Source organism: Pelodiscus sinensis, chromosome 1, assembly GCF_049634645.1.
Source record: "Pelodiscus sinensis isolate JC-2024 chromosome 1, ASM4963464v1, whole genome shotgun sequence".
Classification (NCBI taxonomy): domain Eukaryota; kingdom Metazoa; phylum Chordata; order Testudines; family Trionychidae; genus Pelodiscus; species Pelodiscus sinensis.
Genome location: NC_134711.1, coordinates 323,709,946 through 323,730,114, shown reverse-complemented (window position 1 = coordinate 323,730,114; position 20,169 = coordinate 323,709,946). Strand labels below are relative to the sequence as shown.

Here is a 20,169-nt window from a genome sequence, read left to right as displayed (position 1 = left end):
TGCACTATTTCAAAATAACATCAGTTATTCCAAAATAACGCGGCTTATACCCTTATTGGGTACCCACTCAGTCTTCTCTCAAAACCAAACATGCCTACCATTTTTAACCTTTCCTCACCCATCATGTTTTCTACACCTTTTATCAATGTTATTGTTCTCCTCCATATTCTCTCCAATTTGTCCCCATCTTTCCTAAATATGGAGCGCAGAACTGGACATAGTACTCTGAGGCCTCACCTGTGCCAACTAGAGATAGAAAATTATCTCCTGTACCTTAAACATGATACTCTTGTTCATACATACTGAATGATATTAGCCTTTTTTTAAAAACATTGCACTGTTCCTTTCCAATACTGCCTATCCAGTTATTCCTGATTTTGTAGTTGTGCAATCAATTTTCCCTTTCTAATTATAGTACTTTGTTCTTGTCTTTATTGAATTTCATCTTCTTGATTTAAGATCAGTTCTCTAGGTAATGTTTTTCTTGCTTCCAATGCATTTATAAAATTAAATTCCCTTATATGTCCCTTACTAGGTGTAACTCATTTTGTACGTTTGTATTTCTGATTTTGTCCATATTCCCCATTTTACTTGCATTCTTTTTTTAATTTTCATTGTCTTTTATTGATTCCCCAATGTGTTTCAAAATTTCCTGAAAGATCTTTTCTGGCAGATTATACATGTGTAGAGTTTCATGTGGATTGGTTTGTTCTTGGCAAAGTTAGAAAGTATGTAAAAAATCAAGTTTATAAAATAGAAATGTAATTTTAACTTTAAAATATGGAGACACTTGTCTCTCCATAATTATTACTCCTCTAACTGTTTCCCATATAAGCAGTATTCCTTAAGTCCCTTTTCTCATATTTTACCATTTCAGTTATTTTTCCACATCTAGATTAAGTCTTCATGGCTTTATTACAAAGCCACACACACACCTATTTATCTATAAATAGAGCAGATTAAAGGTTTCAACCAAAGCAGTCACTTACTTCTTTTGTAACAGGTGAATAATATAGTCTTTTCCTTCTGCTCTAATAAGATAAGACACCTCCTCCTAGAGCATTAAAATAATAATAAAAAAACCCTTAATGGTATCCTAAAACTCATATTAATCAATCCCTATTCTGTATTCCATTTTATGAAAAATGTATCCTCTATATTTCCTCTGACTGTGTTAAAAGTACCTTCTGCACTAGAGAAGTTTTCTGAATATTTTCTGAAGCAGTAACATTGGTTCATCTGGATCACTGTTAGCAGTATTGGAATCCTTAGTATAAATTGACTTTCCATGGTCACAACAGTATTTAACTTAAGGATCATTTGACAATGGGTTGGGACTAACTGAGGGAGAACAGGGATTTCGTAAGTCATGTCCTAAGCAGCCAGAAGTCCAGTGGCATCATGGGAGCTATCCCAGAGCAAGTTTAACCCACAATATGAAAAACAGGCTATGGTTCTGGAAGCCTGGTTAACATTAGGCTTAAGTGCAGCCTAATTGGGGGGAAGGGGGGAGAGAAATATATAGAAAATGCCCTTAGTGTAAAGAGAACCTAAATGCTGACACTAAAACCTTTATCACATTACTTTGCAATCCCAAATTGATCCTGAATAAATGTGTGAAGATGCAAGCATTTTCAGAAGAGGTATGTTTCAAAATATATTGGGAAAGGGCCAGATTTTTTAAGTGTTTAGGTGCCTATCTGCTTATTTAAACATCTAAACAGCTTTACAACTGTCACTGTACGTTACTATTTTAGTCATAGATTCATAGATTCATAGACTTTAAGGTCAGAAGGGACCATTATGATCATCTAAGTCTGACCCCCTGCACAGTGCAGGCCACAGAATCTCACCCACCCCTCTTAGAATAATCCTCTCACCTATATCTCCGATATTGAAGCCTTCAAATACTTTGAAGGTCCGAAGATGCAGAGAGTCCTCCAGCTGTGATCTGTGCCCCATGCTACAGAGGAAGGCGAAAAACCTCCAGGGTCTCTGCCAATCTACCCTGGAGGAAAATTCCTTCCCGACCCCAAATATGGCGATCAGCTAAACCCTGAGCATGTGGGCAAGACTCACCAGCCAGACACCCAGAAATTCTCTATAGTAACTCCTATCATTCCTCCATTGACATATTTCCCACTGAAAATGAATGGTCAATTAGTTACCAAGATCATATTCTCTCATCAACCCATCCCCTTATCACAGAATCATAGAACTGGAAGAGATCTCAGAAGGTCATCAAGTCCAGTCCCCTTCTCTAGGCAGGACCAATCCCATCTAAATCAACCCGGCCAGGGCTTTGTCAAGCCGAGACTTAAACACCTCTAGGGATGGAGACTCCACTACTTCCCTAGGTAACCCATTCCAGTTTTATCTTAAGGACTATGTTGCAGCATTTAGTCACAACATTAGAATTGGCCATGGGATGGAGTCATATCATTCCAGGTGGAAACATTGGGAGGGTATTTCCACCACAGGAGTGAACAATAGAAAGTTTAAATCTCGCTGGAAGTGGTTGGCATATTTTGGTGTTTTTCTTCCTCTACTTTTCAGAATTATGGGGACAATTTTTAACCCCATATTTGCTTCTCTTATTCATGATAGAAGTCATAGGAACTTAGGGTTCTTCTGAACTTTTACCACATAAAGGTCATAAAAAGTCTTGTAGCATATTCCCAATATGACATGAGCACAGGTAATAAGACTCCCGAAATTATAATGAAATATATATGTAGAATATGACTTATCAAGCAAAAATACCTTTCAGATGACATAGAGAATGAACTTAAAATCCCAGTACTCCAGGAGAATGCCAGACCTACTTCTTAAAGCTTCCCCCCTACCAAAAAGGTTACAGACAGGAATAATCAGTCATAATGGTACTTTCCAGCTCACCAAGTTCAATCATTTCCTGCTTGTGGTATGCCTAAGCCATTCTAGGGCTTATCTGCACAGCCCTAGGTATGCAACTTCAGCTATGTCAATTGCATAACAGTCTAAATAGCTTATTTTGGTTTTGGGGGCTGTCTACACAGCATGAAGTCCAAGTTAGAGCACTCTTCCTCCGACTTCCTTTACTTCTCATAAAACGAGGGTTACAGGAGTTGGAGTAAGAAGTTCTCCAGCTCACCATTATTTTGACATTATGTTAAAGTAACTGCTTGTAGTGTAGATGCAGACTATGTTATTTTGGAATAACAGTTATTCTGAAATAACACTGCTGTGTAGACATACCCGCTCTGTGCTGGGTCTTGGCATTTTCCCTAGAATAGTTATTGGAAGGATAGCTGAGTGGTTAGAACACTAGTGAAAGAGCTGGGTTCAATTCCCTACTCTACCATGAAGACCCAAGATTTGTGTGAACTTGGGGCCTCAGTTCCCCATTTGTAAAATGGAATAAAAGTACTTTCCTACCTCACAGGAGCATTGTGACAATAAATACATTAATCATTATGTAGGGCTTCGATTCCATATTAATGTCTCCTAAATTCTTGGATCCTTCAAGAAAAAATATGTTTTCCCCATTGTCAGATGATTTAGCTATTCATGCCCACCGTGTTCCACATTAAACATACCAACTCCTGTGCTTCAGAACAGACCAAAACCATTAATTATTCAGAATTAGAAAGACACTTTCTCTACTGCACACTTTTTTATAGAGGTGTTACACTGTCCACCGAAGTATTTGATACTGTCCATTGTCAAAGATAAGATTAATGGAACATTGGTTTGATGCAGCATCACAATTGAAATTTTCTAAAAGAACAGTATTACCTTGTTGCCAATGCCATCTCTTGGTTCTAGCTTTCTTGGCACTATTATTTCAAAATAAGAAAATGTTGAGGTCTCTGATAGTCCTAGAAAGACAAATAGTTACAAACAAGACAAAACAAAATACTTAAGAGTTCATAATAATTGGGATATAGTCTTCTATCAAACTAACACTGCAAATAATTTTATACAAAAGTCACACTATGCAATGTTAGGAGGAATAATTCAAGGGGAAATGAGAGGGATAAAGTCTGAATTCAATACAATTTATAAACCATTTGAGGAGCTTGGACAGAGAGAAGAGCATTACTAGTCCCTGCATTTTCTTTCCTAACTCAAGTTAATTTCTCCAGAAGGCTGTTCCCAACCTTGTTTTATCACACAGATTTGCTCTCCACTGCTTTCCCTTCCTGTTCTGTCTCTTTCCCTACAAAAAAATCCTTCTTTTCCTCCCCAAAATTCAGTGGGCCCGATTCCTCATTCTCTGTGCTGCCTCTCTCTGAATCCCACCCAGCAGGCCTTGCTTCCAGCGTCACTGCCCCTCTTCCCTTCCCCCTGCAATGCTACATTGGCCCTTCCTTCAGGGAAAGGCAACGCTTTCCCTTTCCCATGCAATCTGAGCTGACCAAGAGCAGAAGCAAAGTCCCAGCCTGCCCCACAACTCTCAGGAGGCAGCCCCAGTCTCACACACCAGTCAAGCACTAGCCTCGTAAGAGGTCACATCAGCTGCTTTCCAACCAGCCCTCTCCCTGCGGCAGCTTGCCCCTTTCCAACTGGTGCTCAGGGCCACAGTGTTCCCTGGAAGCTATGCTCAGGAGAGATTCTAACGCCACCAGCTGATTGGCAGAGCACTCACAGCTAGGTTTTTTGTTTCAGTGGTGGTGCACATTCACACGTAAAATTTATTCTGCATATGGACAGAAAAGATTAGAAGGAACATTGCTCAGGGTACCCTGCTCCAGGTTCAAACACTTCACAGCTCATCACCCCCACCTCAGACCCCTTTCTTCCATTCTTTGATCCTACTCCTTAATGGTCTGTGTTCCCTTTTACCTTGCCCCCAAAAGGCTCTTTGTCCCCCTTCTCAGTTTGGCCCTATGAGCCCTCAGGGCCATAGCCCTTTCCTGTCTCAGCCCTGATTCTGGGCCCTAACCTGCTTTTAGCAGAAACTGCTACCAGGCCCACTCTGGCACTTCCTGAATCTCCCCTCTGTGGGCCCTGCTCCAGCTTCACAAATTTCCTACTCCCCTGATTTGTCCTACAGGGCTCCCTGCTGCCCCCAAGACTCCATTCTCCCCCTTCCCTCAAGCCCCTGCTCCCCTTCATGTATCCCAGTCCTGCTCTTCCTTCCATTCTGGCCCTGTTTTCCTTCACAGCCTTCCTCTGCTCCTTGACTCTCCCTTCCCTGCAAGACCTCTGTCTTGCAAGTATGGCCCCAATCACCTCCTCCTTATGGCATCCCTGTCCGACTCATTCCCTGCCTCACCTGGGCTCAGCAGCAGCAGGAGCAGGGCACAGATTTGCATCCCCATCCCCCACGGATCTTCACAGACACCCGCCAAGCATGTGCTGAGACAGCATCTCCTTCCCTCTCCGCTCTACTGCCCTAGTGCCAGCCCAACCCCTACCCCTCCCTGCTCCACTCTGCTCCTATTACCTCACTGCTAGCCCTGCCCACTCTGCTTTTATTACCTCACCGCCAGCCCTGCCCACTCTGCTCCTATTACCTCACTGCTAGCCCCGCCCACTCTGCTTTTATTACCTCACCGCCAGCCCTGCCCACTCTGCTCCTATTACCTCACTGCTAGCCCCGCCCACTCTGCTTTTATTACCTCACCGCCAGCCCTGCCCACTCTGCTCCTATTACCTCACTGCCAGCCCCGCCTACTTAGCTCCTATTACCTCAGTGATAGCCCCTTCCCTTTCTTTCCCTTCCAGCTGTCTTAGTGCCAGCCCCACCGTCTTGGGTCCTGTTATTGTAGTGGCAGCCCTGCTTTTCCCCCCACTGCTGCCTCAGTGCCAGTCCCACCCTCATCCATCCCTACCAACTGCCTCAGTAGCAGCGCCACTCACTCTGCTTCTGTGACCTCAGTGCCAGCCCCACCCCTCCCTGCCTCAGTGACAGCCCCACCCCTTCCCTACCAGCTCAGTACCAGTCCTGCCTCTTCCCTGCCAGCTACCTTAGTACCAGCCCCGTCCCTTCCCTGCCAGCTACCTTAGTACCAGCCCCGTCCCTTCCCTGCCAGCTACCTCAGTACCAGCCCCGTCCCTTCCCTGCCAGCTACCTCAGTACTAGCCTCGCCCCTTCCCTGTTAACTGCCTCAGTACTAGCCCCACCTCTTCCCTGCCAGCTGCCTCAGTACCTGCCCCGTCCCTTCCCTGCCTGTTCCACTCTCTTCTTACTACATCTCATGGTCTCTGAAACTCTTGGGCTGAAAGTCACTGAATGAAAGAAAGGGTTTGACCAGACTCATGGTGGCAGAAGAAGAAGTTACTCACCCTGTGCAGTGACAATGGTTCTTCAAGGTGTGTGCCCCCGTAGGTGCTCCACTGTGGGTGTCAGGCTTGTCCTGGCACCACAGAGCGGAGATCTTTTAGCCATTGTCTGCCAGACCACGCATGCGTGGTGGCCATCTTGCGGTTTTTTTGCACCATTTCCAGTCGCACGGTCTGGCTCTACCAGTTCCTCCTGATCGTCGAAGCCAGGAAGACATGAACAACAGACTCTGAAGAGGGGAGGAGGGTGGGTTATGGAGCTCCCACAGGGACACACACCTCAAAGAACCATCATTACTGCGCAGAGTGAGTAACTTCTTCTTCGGGTAGTGTCCCCGTGGGTGCTCCACTGTGGGTGACTCCATAGCAGTAGCCAGACTAAAGGCGGCGGGTTTGGTGTCAATAAGTTACTGCTGAGGAAAGTACTGCAGTGGCTACTACTGCATCTGTCATGAGAATGTTTTGTAGCATGTAGTGTTTTGCAAAAGTGTAGCTGGACAACCAGGTGGTCACTTGGCAAATGTCTTTTATGGGAACCCCCTTGAGGAAAGCTGCTGAGGAGGCCATTGCCCTAGCAGAATGGGCCATTATGGTTCGTGGAATTGGAACAAGCCTTAATTTGTAGCAGTGCATAATGCAAGAAACAATTATTTTGGAAATTCGCTGTGCGGACAGTGAGCGGCCCCTGGACCAGTCATCCAATGAAATTAGTAGGTGATGGGACTTCTGGAAATCACAAGTTATTTCTATATAAAAGGCTAAGGCCCTGTGAACATCAAGGGAATGTAGTCTTGAGTGATGTTCCAAAGTATGTGGTTTGGGATAGAATATGGGGAGAATAATTGGTTCGTTTATATGAAAAGAAGAGTTAACTTTGGGCAAAAATGATGGTTGGGAACGTAACATGACTCGCTGTGCCGTAAAGATGGTGTAAGGGGAAATAGCTGAAAGGGCCGCTAATTCCCCCACTCTGCGAGCCAATGTAATTGCTAGAAGGAATACAACTTTCATAGTTAAGGTACGGAAATCACATGTGGCCAAGGGTTCAAATGGTGGACGTATTAAGCTGTCTAAGACCAATTCCAAATTCCAGGGGTCTGGAGGTTGTCTGTGATGCAGAAAAAAACATTTGTCAAGAGGAGATATTTGAGTCTTTGGTTCAATGTTAACTCCAAGGAGTGGGAAGCCAGCTTGTCTAGCTGGGTAATTTCTTGGGACTCTGTTGAACCTTCCCGTTACTAGCTTCGGTACTTACCTTGGACCAGGGGTGGGCAAAAGGGCCTCTGTGGGCTGGATCCAGCCCACAGAGGCCCTGCTGCTCCCTCGCCCACAGGCCAATTGGCGGCGGCAGGGGGGTGGGGTGCGCATGAAGTTTCCTCCGCTCTGCCAGGAGCGTCCCTGATTGGGTAGCATGCAAAGCTTCTTTCCACCCTGCTCCCATCCCAAGCGCTCCTGGCAGGGTGGGGGGAGACTTTGCGCACTCCCTCACCCCCAAGGCCTGATGGGCCTGGGGGCAAAGGGAGAGTGAGCAAAGTCTCCTCCCACCACCAGGGGCCTGGGTGCCTAGGGGGAACTCTGGGGGGGACAAAGGTGCTCCCCCCCTCAGCCCCAGACCAATCATGGTCTGTGGGTGGGGAAGCAGGTAAGTATCATGGACCTGCCCCTTTCGCTTGAGGCCCTGCCTCTTCCCGCGCAGCCCCGGGGCCACTTCAAAAATTTCTGAAGTGGCCCCTGGCAAAAAATTATTGCCCACCCCTGCCATAGATCTATTGTGATAAGAACAGATTGATGACCCTGGAAATGAAGGATGCACCCCCTTGGGAACAAAATAAGATGACCTGAGTGAAACCAGTATGGGACAGCTCCCTGAAAACATTATCTAAAATGCAAATAAAGAATGAACAAATAACAAAAACAAACATATGAACAAAACCCCTAAAATAAGCACTTGTTAAAAGTAAGTAAGTACAGTATGGCTGTGCAAAACCCAGAAATCTGAATGGGAACAAACTACTATCAAAATGGGATGCTCTGCCATGGAACTGTGGTGGGTTCATCCTGCCAAGCCTTGGAGAATCAGATTGTGACTGACAGAATCCAGTTCCCCCCACCATTTGCGTCCAGCCTAACTGGCCAGTAACTTGGTCTGAGCCTGAGACTGGTAATTATAACATCATTGGCAGGACTGTGTGTGTGCATGTGATTTTGTGTGTACGTGTGTGTATCTATATGTATATGCTAAGTTTTGCATTGTACTCTCAATAAACATAGCATATTGCCTTGTCTCCTGAAAAAGATTCCATGTGCTTCTAAGCATAACACAAGGAGACTCTAATGGGAGAAGGAGATCTAGAATGACCACTGCTTTGGGCCTGGGATTCATCCTTTACCAGGCCACTGCCCCATTGCCAGACTCCTGTATAACCCATGGTTCCCATGTCTCTGATGGACAGTATGGTCTGTTTCTTGGATAAGTCACAGATAAACGCATTTCTGAGTCTAAAGCAGAATTCAGAATGAATGACAGAAGGGGGCAGAATGAGTCGGGACCTGTTTGTAGCCTGAACTTGGTGATGGTGGTTGCCAGAGATATTTTCAGAGATTTGCCTTTCAACTGCACTAGTCTTTTCAGAATCTTGGGGAAGCAATGTTACCACAGGTTCTTCGTGCAATGAGGTAGGAGCTGCAGGTTTCAGTATCAGCTGTAAGCCTTCCTACACTGCCACAGATACTGGTACTTAGAAGTTAATTAGGTCCCATGTAGCTGTATATACTTCTGGACTATGTCTACACTGCAGGCTTCTTGCGCAATAACTGTTTTGCGCAAGAGTTCTTGCGCAAAAGGTCTTGTGCAAGAGCGCGTCCACACTGCCATGTGCTTTTGTGCAAGACGTGCTTTTGCACAAGAGCGTCCATGGTGGTGCGAACACTCTTGCGCAAGAAAGCTCTGATGGCCATGTTAGCCATAGGGGTTTCTTGCACAAGAAACCCCTGTTCCCATCCACACTGCCCCTTGCGCAAGAGCGCTTATTGTAGGGAATAATTCTGGACACTCTTAGCAGGTGAAAACAAGCTGAGGATTTATTATACACCAGCTGGTGGAGTGTCCCTCAGGGGTTAACCTGGTGAACACTAGTTAATGAAAACATTACAGTAGATTATATAGGCAGCAGATGGGCGGAGTGGAAGAGATTTGATAGGGTCTGGTGGCAAGACGTAATGAGCACATAAGCCAATAAACTATGAAGGTTACACAGCATCTCCGCCCATTGCAAATTAAACATCTTATCAATAATACAGGTAATTATTCCTAACAAGCTAAATAAGCCAACATAAACAAGACAAGCATTTTAAAGGCAACTTTGTCTGTTGAAATTATGATGCGTCTACTACGGGGTGATAATGCCTTGTGTTGGTGCAGTCCTTGGGATCCAGGTTTATTATCTAGAATTAAAGACGACAGTGAGAACAACTTCCATGAAGTTTGTTTTGGTACCAGCCAGGGTCTTATCGGAGTGAGGCTCTTTGGAATGTGGTTGTCAGGGTGACCAGGGTCATGTTAGCTGCTTAGTCTATGTGTTCCCAGGCCTTGTCTCAAATTTTAGGATTTGTTTAGGAGAGTTCTTAGCAGAATACCATGGACTGCCTCAGTTTACCCCTACACTTATTCCTCATGGGGAGAGGAATAACTCTTGCATGAGAAGCCCTCTTTTCTGATGCTTTACTGTAAATTTACTTATGCAAGAACACACGTGCAGTGCAGGCGCTCCACAAGTTTTTGCGCAAGAAGAGTAGTTCTTGCGCAAAAAGCCTGCAGTGCAGACGAAACCCTGAGGTATGGCAATGACTGATGGCTGTGTCACAGAGTTCTTTCAGGGTATGCCTTTGAGAGACCTGGCACCTTTGCCAGAGGTGGGAAATCCCTTCTATTTAGTTAAAGAGTGCTCCAGTGACACACTCTCACCTGAATGTCTTGTAGAGTCTTTGCTCCTACTTGACTTCAGTACTGACACACCATAGCAAGGTACCTCAACTGAGGAGGGCTTATACCTTTTTTCAGAATCAGTGACAAGGACAGAGACGCTGCGGACAACTTTGGTGAGCCACTTCATACTTTAGCTGATGTATTAAGGATGCTCTCCCTGTGAGATGAGTGTGAGAAGATGAGCCTGTGGAAAGTAAAATGGAAGGTTCGAGAATGTGGCCAGCCCCAGAGAGGTGCAGAAACAGGCAGCCTTGTATCGAATATTTTTAACTTTTATTAAAATGCTTTTAACTATAACTTTTTATTTATCAACTTTTTACATGCGTGGGCACCAGATAATTATTAACAGTAACAACAAACAAACTGCAATACAATAGAGGAAAATGCCCTGGGGTTTCTCTAAGTCTAAGTAATTATCAATAACAGCCCAGGGATTTTTATCAGTTATATTTACATTAATTTCACTCATGAGGTTTAACATCTATTTAAACTCCTAACTATACTATTTAACAAACTTCTAACTAACTTACTCTTAACACTATTATTTATCAAACCTTTAACTAACTTTACACAGCAATACTCACACTTATCAGACATACAAGGGACAACATAGACAACAGCATATTCGTTACGCTCTGCAAAAGATTCGGTAGATTCGGTGAGTGGGAGGGGGTCCTCGGGTGATCAGCCCTCAGAACCTGGCTCGTGTTCTGCCTTCCAAGTGTTCGGGAACCCTCAACTGCATGCAGGAGGGGTAGCTGTTTTATAGAGAGAGCAAGAGCTTTCCCGCGTCTAGTTGTGATAGGCTTGACAGATTCAGTCTGCCTAGTGACAGGCTGAGGGGGAAGGGGAGGGGGTGAGATGGCCCTTGAGTGGCACGAACTTTGTATGACCTTTACCTGCCTGGTGTCTTACTTCTGGTTTTTACTGATTTTAAGTCACATAGTGCAGGATTTTTGGTTTGAGGGGAAGGTAAACTTGGGCTAGGAAGGCTATGCGCACGAGGCCTGGCCAGAAAAGAGCCTGTTTTCACAGAGCCTCCTTCAGTCAACACTTTACCAACAACCACAGGACATACCACACTAATACCAACCCTGGTACCTTCCCTTGCAACAAACCCCGTTGCCAGCTTTGTCCACATATTCACTCTGCTGATACCATTATTGGACCCAACCAAATGAGTTATAAGATCAAGAACACATATGCCTGCGCATCCAGAAATATAATTTATGCTATCATGTGCCGAAAGTGACCGTCTGCTATGTACATTGGACAAACGTCTCAGACACTTCGCCAAAGGATCAATGCCCACAAAACAGATATCGGACAGGATCACAAAGAAAAAACAGTTTCTTGCCATTTCAACCAGAAAGGACACTGTCTCAACGACTTGATTACCTGCATCCTGCTTCAAAGACCTTTTAAGACTTCACTTGAAAGAGAATCCTCTGAACTGTCATTCATGCTTAAATTCGACACTTTACACTCAAACTTGAATAAAGACGCTAATTATCTTACCCATTACAAAGATAGCTTCCCCAATTATCACCTCTAATATCATTAGCTCACAGACATTTACCTCCCCCCTTCCCTCCCTCCATCCCCCTTCTGTTCTGAAATTTGATTTGTCCTTTTCATATGTGTTCATTTTTTTAAATTGTATCCTTTGGTATATATGGTTGTGACAATTTTCTTCCACTATTTGATCTGAGGAAGTGGGTCTGGCCCACGAAAGCTCATTACCTATTAAACCATCTTGTTAGTCTTTAAAGTGCTACACAGTCCTGTTTTTTGTTTCAGCTGCACCAGACTAGCACGGCTACATTTCTACCACTCTATTTTTGTGTGGGTGACTTAAATCTCACATACACTCATGATCACACACATGTACACCTTCCCAAACACACAAAGGAGAGAGGAAAGCACATAAAGCACATATTACAAATTTGAGATTGCTTCATGTACCATGACTAAGGAAAAGAAGGAACGGAGGGAGGTTTTTTTGGGGGGGGGGATGTTTATGCCAGTATGCAGTGGCATGATGCAACAGAGGGTGCAAAAGTCATCCAGATGGGTACCAGCGAGGGAGAGTTTTCTTATAAATTGTGCAATTAAGTGTGTACACAACAATAATGGAATGCACATGTGCAAGCACTGAAGAACAACAACAAAGTTTCTGCTTCCTAGAGATAGAGAATTCTGGGGATAAATACTAGAGACACAGGACAAGACTATCTTAGAATTACGATCAGATTGTATGAAGTACTGAGGAGACACACGAATAAAGAAAGAAGCATAAATAAGGGCAAAACCTATTTATTCAAATTAAAATTTGGAATAGAACACAATAAACTGATAGTTTAAAAAAAAGTAAATTCTGTATGAATGCCATGTAATTGGGTGTTTTGAACACCACTATCTCATCAGGTTTTCACAAATTATTTTAGCTGAACTGATAAGAAAAACATTGCTTTTTCAAACTTCCAATATCTGGTGTTTTGCTAAAAAAATCTCTTCCCTTCTAATTTTTAGACCGACTACTGCTTTTCTTTGTCAGGCGCTTCTAAAAAGACAAAACAATAAAATGGTTAAAACATAGTATAACCGGCAAACTTTATATTATCGCATTGATCTCATGTACAGTCATTTAGAATCTAGCATTCAGAGTTCTAAGCAGACATATTCCCTTTTGAAGAAGTGAAAGTTAGTACAACAAACTCACATTTCCAGTTTTACTTTCACAAAGACCTTTTTTCAGCCATTATGGTTTTGTATGCTATTGGCTGATATGGAAACATTATTTGTTAAACCTACTAATTTCCTTGTGATATGTATTATTGTTCCAAAACATTTCAAAAAAGCCCTTTAGAGACCTTAATATTGTATAGCTAAGCCACTCAAGTCAGGACAATTTCTTTCTTTAGATTTATAATAAAAATCTCTTTATTCATCCCTTAGAAAAAATTACAAAATTAAAATGTAATCAATCACTCAGTTGCGGTTAGTGGAGATATAAACAAATAAACAAACAGACAATAAAATATATAGTTGTCTGTCAGTACCCCAGGGAAGGGATAGCTCAGTGGTTTGAGCATTGGCCTGCTAAACCCAAGGTTGTGAGGTTAATCCTTGAAGGGGCCATGTAGGCATCTGGGGCAAATCTGACAGGGTTGATACTTGGTCATGCCATAAGGGCAAAGGACTGGACTCAACAACCTCTCAAAGTCCTTTCCACTTCTATGAGATAGGTATATCTCCATATATTATTAGTCTCAGCTAGTTGCATACACAATCTTAACTCTGCCTCTTTTATGAGTGCCTTGGGATATTGCTTTGAATCCTCACATACTGGTTTTCATATTTTATAGATCACTACACAATTTTTCTACAATTGCGTGTGTGTGTGTGTGTGTGTGTGTAGCATTTTGCAATGCATTTTTGTACTCTTGAGTACTTACACTGATGTAGAGGTAACATTTCCAGCATAACTTTATGCACTTAGGCCCCAGGCCAGCAAGTAGCTCCATTAGGGAGAATGGCAGTCTGTGCACATTCAAGCAGGAGGACAGGACTGGGTCCTTACACACCTTACATGACCTTTTACTTCTTTTTTACTTTTGCTGCATTGCAATACCCATGACATATTCACATACACTGCTTTTTTCATCCAACTAGCCTTATTCTGGTTTAGCTCCCGGACTGGACGCCATTGCCAAGAATGTCATCCAATTGTCCAGTCCAGGAGAGCTGGCAACCATTGGAGGGGCATGAAACAAGTGTAATTTGGGGCCTAACTCAGCACCCCACTTTAAAATTGTTCTAGTGCCACTGCATTAAAGGGACTTCTGGCTTGCTTGGACTTAAGAACCTGCAGGGAAAGAACACTGCCCAATTTACTTGAAAGTGGGTCTTTTGGATCAGGGTTAATATTTATGAATCCTAGTTGTGGTGTTTTCCCAAATCAATGCTGAATTACTTCCCTCCTTTTATTAATGGTTTTTGCTCCACTCAGACTCTGTAAGTTCTTCAAGAAGGTTGCCCCCATGGGTGCTCCACCGTAGCTGCTTGAGTGCCGCTGTGCCTCTAATAAGAGATTTTTGGTAGCAGTACCCATGGTCGGCTGCACATGTGGAACTGCTGGCGCTCAACATTTGATATTCTGCATTCACAGTCAATTGTCACTTCAGTTCCTTCTCTGAGCTGACTACAGATGTGTCTGAAGCAGAGGGGAGAAGGGTGGGTGCTAGAGCACCCACGGGAACAACCATCTCAAAGAACTCCACTCATTGCACCAGGTGAGTAACTTTCCCTTCTTCTTTGAGGAATGTTCCCATGAGTGCTCCACCTTAGGTGATTACAAAGCAGTAGTTGTACTCGGTGGTTGGTGTTTTGGGAGATGTGAATCGGTGACTGAGAGTATTGTTCAGCTGAATTGGGTATCAGAGGCTGCAAAAGTTTGAATTGGCCTGATGCTGCTTGAATGTGTGCACCACGGTCCATTTGGTGGCTTTGCAGATTTCCTCCATTGGTACGCCCCGAAGAAATGCAGTTGACGCTGCCATTGTTCATGCAGAGTGAGCTCGTATGGTCAATAGGGTCTCCTTCTGAAACATAGCATGGGCCACGTGTATACAGCCTGAGATCTGTTTGGATAATCTTTGTTTCAAAACGGGCAATCCTTGTGATCTCTCTGTAGATAAGATGAAGAGTTACAGAGTTCTGTGAAAGGATTTTGTGCATTGTAAGTAGAATGCAATTGTTCTGAGGATGTCTAAGATATGCAGCACCACCTCCCTGTTATCCTTGTGGGGTTTTGGGAAGAAGACCAGTAAGTATATGGGTTCATTGAAATGGAATGAGGCAAGTACTTTTGGGAGAAACTTGGGGTGTGTATGAAGGACCACTTTGTCTGTATGAAAAATTGTGTCGGGGGAGGCAGGGTCCAATATCAAAGCTCCCAACTCGCCTACTCTTTGTGTGGAGGTAATTGCGAGTAGGAAGGTGACCTTCATCAATAGATGCAGTACGGAACAGGTAGCAAGGGGCTCAGAGGGTTTGCATGTAATAGTCCCGAGCACCAGGTTTAGGACTCATGCAGGCATTGGGTTCCTTACTGGCAGAAATATATTGTGTAAACCCCTGAGGAATCATTTTATGGACGGGTGAGTAAAGGTGGAGTAGCCCTGTAGTGGGGGATGTAGAGCTGCAATGGCAGCAAGGTGTACTTTGATAGAGCTTAGGGATAAGCCACTCTGCTGTAGGCCTAATAGGTAGTGGAGAATCTGTGATGCACCCATATCTGCTGGAGCTCAGTTATGTTCAAAGCACCATACTGTAAAGCGGTGCCACTTTTGTTTATATGTTTTTCTCATTGCAGGTCTATGGCAGTTCATGATGACCTTCTCTGTACAGCTTCCAGACATGCCATCTCAATGGGGGTCAACCAGCTAGCATCCATGCATGAAGATGAAGCTTCTGGCCTATGGGATAGTGTATCTGCCCATTTTGTTGTGTGAGCAAGGATATGATGGTGGAAAGTGATGAGGTGGTGTTATGCTCATCTGTAGGAGGTATGGGTACCATATTTGTCTCGGCCAGGCATGAGCTAAAAGGATGACCCTGGCTCTGTCTTATCTGATTTTCAGAATTACCCATTAGGGAAGTGGGAATGGGGGGAATGCACATAGCAGGGGTGCTTTCCATTTTTTGTTGAATGTGTCCCCTAGAGAGTGGCGACCTATCCCAGCTCTGGACCAATACTGCAGACACTGAGTATTCTCCTGGATTGCGAACAAGTGCATGATGGGAGATTTCCACTTTTTGAAAACAGGAGTCAGCACTGAGGAATTGATTTCCCACTCTTGATACTGTGTGAAATATCTGCTGAGATTGTCTGACAGGAAATAGTCTTTGCCCGGGAGGTAGGTTACCACCAACAGTATGCAAACTGCTTCCTGATGGAGTTGGTATGACCAGGCTCCTCCCTGTTGGTTTATAAAGTACATAGTTGTGACACTATCTGTGAGTATCTGTACTGTTTTGTTTTGGATCAGAGGGAGGAAGTGTAAGCAAGAGTTGCAAACTGCCCTGAGTTCGAGTAGGTTGATATGTTGTTTGGTTTCCTCTGGGGCCTACTGTGCTTGGACAACATGATGTTCTCCTCATCCCACCAGTGCAGCATCTGTGGCAATTGTTAGTGATGCTTGGGGTTGTTGGAAGTGGACTCCCTTCCACACATTGTCATGAACGGTCCGAGTGAGGTCTTTATCTTGAAGGGCATAGTGAGACTTTTATTTATATGATGGACATGTGGTCTGTATGCTGTGCATAACCATGCCTGGAGTGGCCTCATATGGAGGTGGGCATATGCAGGGCTTGACAAGCGGCGGCGAGCCCCACTCGCCAGCAGCACGGTTTGGCATGCTGTGCATGCGCAGACCATGCTGCGCATGCGCTGATCGCGCTGCGGCGCTGTGCCGGGCTAAAATCTACTCGCCATGGGCGAGTAGATTGCCCTAATTGTCGAGCCCTGGGCATATGGTAGCACAAACGTGGCTGTGGCCATGTATCCCAGGCAGACAATATCGAGCTGTTATGCACAGACTGGTTTGTGCTAGGGATATAGGTCTACAATTGCTGTGAACCTCCACTCTAGATGGAGGCTATTGCTATCCTGCAGTCTAGATATGCTCCTATAAATTCTAGAGTCTGTGTAGGAGTGTGTGCGCACTTTGATAGATTTATCTGGAGGCCTAAAATAGGGCTCTGGTGGTTCTGACTACCTGTTCTGTGTCACACACTGTGGGACTTTTTAGTAGGCAGTGGCAGTCATCCAAGTATGGAAATATGGTGATCCCCATTCTGCATAGGTGAGCTGCCACCACTGCGAAGACCTTTGAGAAGACCCATGGAGTTGTTTAGAGTCTGAAGGGTAGCACTCTGTATTGGAAGTGCAGGTTCCCTATTGTGAATCGCAGAAAAGTCTGTGTGATGGATGTATCAACATATGAAAATAGGTATCCTGCAAGTTGAGGGTAGACAACCAAACTCCCTTTTCCAAATCAGGAATAATGGCAAGGGTTACCATCTTGAATCATTGGGTTCACAGTAAGCGATTGAGTTTGCAAAGGTCTAAAATAGGCCTTCCAATTTCCTGCCTTCTTGGTAGTGAGGAAGTGGTAGAAGAAGAACCCCTTTCTCTGGTGCTCTGGAGGTACCTTTTCTATGGCCCTCAAGTTGGAAGAGGTGTTCTGCCTCTTGTTTGGTAGAGGGGTCCCTGAAAAGGGATGGGCAAGGGGGTGGGAGGGAGAGAGAACTGAAAACGGGAAGCAGTAAACAGTTTTAATGATTTCCAGTACCCACCTGTTGGTATTGACATTACACCATGCTGGATAGAATGCAGCTAGCTGAATGTTTGTCAGCTTGTGCTGGGTCTCTGGCCTGTCTGAAAGGGAGATCTCTAATGTATCTGTAACTTTCTTAAAAAGTTCTTGAAACAACTTAAAAGCATCCCCCAAAGTTGGAGGCAGGAGCATGATTGTGTTGTCCGGTGATGATGAAGATATATGCATGGATGGGGGCGAATTGGGTGTCTGGTCCTCACCCATTATGTCCACATCCTCCTCATCCCCACATGAACTGGAGTGAGCGGGTGACTGAGCCATAGGGTCTTGAGCTCTGGGAGCTGAAGAGAGCTGCTGGTGTTGTTGTGGCTTCTGTGTTCTTTAGGTTACTCATCATCACTGGATAGAGGTGGCGCTGAGGTAGCTGGGTTGGACGAGAAGCTGAATCAGGATGTGTTTGGGGTTCCGTTGGTGCTGAAGAAGGGTGTTCCCAGCACCAAGAAAACCATGAGCTCTTCTGTGGTAGTAAATGCTTGCAGTACTGGCAGAGGAGGAAGAGGTATGGGCACCGGTGGAACTTGTGGAGCTGGTGCCAGCTGTTTGGCTTGAAACAGTGTTGTTTTGTGTGTACCACTGGCATGGAATCCTTGGTCAGTGCCAACATTACTTTTGGAGGCAGCATGGTGGCGCTCGGTGCCGAGGCTCAACATGGCCTGGTTAGTACCACAGCTAGTGCCTACGGTGCCTTGACTGGTACCAAGAAGGAGGTTTTCTGTTTTACCTCTGTTGGTGCCTTGGAGGAGGCGCATAATTTCTCCTTAGGAATTTGGCTCTTTTGGTGCCAGACCTGCTAGCTGCCTGTTTTTCTGATCCCTTAAGTGCTGCTGGTTCTAGGGCAATCTTTTTCTGGGTAGAGTGTTTCCCTGAGGGAGAATCAGTCCCTGAGGAAGAGTGGGATCTCTTTTTGGGTGCCCGAGCCCTGTCATGGTCCTTTGGGCTTGACCTGGTGGAAGCCTCTTTCTCCAGTGCCACCCCCAGGGAATGGTTACATGGGCAGCGTGGTGTGCTCTGGGTCAGAAGCTGGATGAGAAGTTTTCTTCAGGTGCATCATTTTTAGCTGGAGTTCCCTGGCTTTTCTTGTCCTGGATGTCAGTTTTTTTACAGTGGGGACATTGAGCAGTGGAGTGCTCCTCACCTAAACAGTGTACACTCTGTACATTCTGTGAACATTCTGATAAAGGAATGGACAGTCTGCAGCTCACACACCTCTTAAAACCGGGCAAGCCAGGCATGTCCCAATAAGAAGAAAAGGACTTCAATCAGTTGTTGAAGAATGGCATCATAGACATATGCTATCTAATTTCACTATACTACAAACAGTGAAGAAAAAGGGTTTTTTTTAACCTAGTCCTAAAACCAAGTAAGAACAGTAATTAAGGCTTAACTATTAATATACGCTACTATTAAGAACTACTATCTAATTCTAACTCAGAGATGAGGGTGACTGCTAGGCTGTGATTGAAGCCAGCAGCAGTATAAAAAGAACTGAAAGGACTGTTGGCTGTGCATGCAGAATAGCCATTTCAAATGTCGCATGCTGGCGGTTCTGTGTGCGCAGCTGACCATGGGTGTTGTTACCAAAAATCTCTGCTTAGAGGTGCAGTGGTGCTCAAGCATCTAAGGGTATGTCTACACTGCCACCCTACTTCAAACTAGGGTGGTTAATGTAGGCATTCGAACTTGTAAATGAAGACCGGGATTTAAATATCCAGGGCTTCATTTGCATGTTCCCGGGCACCGCCATTTTCAAATGCCCCATAGTTTGAACTACCTGCCCGCGGCATGGAGTAGGTAGTTCGAATTTAAGCTCCTAATTCGAACTACTGTTAAACCTCCTTGCAGGAGGAATAACAGTAGTTCAAATTAGGAGCTTTAATTCAAACTACCTATTCCGTGCGGCATGTAGCCGCAGGCAGGTAGTTCGAACTACAGGGCATTTAAAAATGGCAGCATCTGGGAACATGAAAATGAAGCCCGGGATATTTAAATCCTGGGCTTCATTTGCAAGTTCGAATGCCTACATTAGCCACCCTAGTTCGAACTAGGGTGGCAGTGTAGACATACCCTAAGGTGGAGCACCCACGGGCATACTCCTTGAAGAACAAAACTTAGATACTGAACTTGGCCCTTGTTGCTGCCAAAGGGGCTGAAAGCTTCTGTAGTCCCCCTGGCAAAGTGAAGGGGGCTGGCTTCTGCACCCCCAGGAGGGTTGAGGCAGAAGCAGCCAGCCCTCAGTGCCGCCCAGACTGCGGTGCTGGGCCCCCCAGCTCTCAGAGCTATACAGAGCATGCAGCATGGAGCTCCAGCAGCAATTTAAAGGGCGCAGGGCTCTGACCACCACTACAGTAGCAGCAGCAATGGTCAGAAGCCCCAGGCTCCTTTGTATCTTCGGGCCCTGGGGCAACTGTTCCCTTTGCTCCTCCCTATTGGCAGGCCTAGTTGCTGCCAGCTCTGACTGGCAGACAGATTACAGAATCATGGATTACATTGGACCCTAAAATATGCTACATG

The 20,169-nt window shown here is 44.8% G+C and overlaps 2 protein-coding genes and 1 long non-coding RNA gene across 12 annotated transcripts in view; 1 reads left to right on the top strand and 2 right to left on the bottom strand.

The window, feature by feature from the left end:
* Nucleotides 1-5,407, bottom strand: part of LOC106732314 (disintegrin and metalloproteinase domain-containing protein 20-like) — a 106,479-nt gene extending 101,072 nt beyond the window's left edge. For 2 of the 6 annotated variants that reach the window (XM_025186916.2, XM_025186920.2), the window contains exons 1-4: nucleotides 5,261-5,316; nucleotides 3,778-3,860; nucleotides 2,764-2,842; nucleotides 990-1,054 (exon numbers count right to left, since the gene is read on the bottom strand). Coding sequence is in view for 3 of the 6 variants with exons in the window: in XM_025186913.2 (XP_025042698.2) it covers nucleotides 990-1,054; nucleotides 3,778-3,860; nucleotides 5,261-5,306 (194 nt within the window). In the remaining 3 variants the exon portion in view is untranslated. Of the gene's footprint in view, nucleotides 1-989; nucleotides 1,055-2,763; nucleotides 2,843-3,777; nucleotides 3,861-5,260 lie in introns of those variants that run through there. The other 4 variants (XM_025186918.2, XM_025186915.2, XM_025186913.2 and 1 more) reach the window with 3 other exon arrangements.
* Nucleotides 5,408-5,588: 181 nt separating this feature from the next.
* On the top strand, nucleotides 5,589-12,224 carry LOC142826596 (uncharacterized). The gene is made up of 3 exons (XR_012900818.1): nucleotides 5,589-6,300; nucleotides 6,436-6,576; nucleotides 10,331-12,224. It is a non-coding gene; the product is annotated as an uncharacterized LOC142826596 (long non-coding RNA).
* A 331-nt stretch (nucleotides 12,225-12,555) lies between these two features.
* The window catches only part of LOC102463166 (disintegrin and metalloproteinase domain-containing protein 21-like), a 135,521-nt gene continuing 127,907 nt past the window's right edge, over nucleotides 12,556-20,169 (bottom strand). For all 5 annotated transcript variants that reach the window (XM_075919610.1, XM_075919609.1, XM_025186928.2 and 2 more), the window contains one exon: nucleotides 12,556-12,818. In XM_075919610.1, coding sequence (XP_075775725.1) covers nucleotides 12,777-12,818 — 42 coding nt within the window. In that variant the 3' untranslated portion in view covers nucleotides 12,556-12,776. The remainder of the gene's footprint in view (nucleotides 12,819-20,169) is intronic.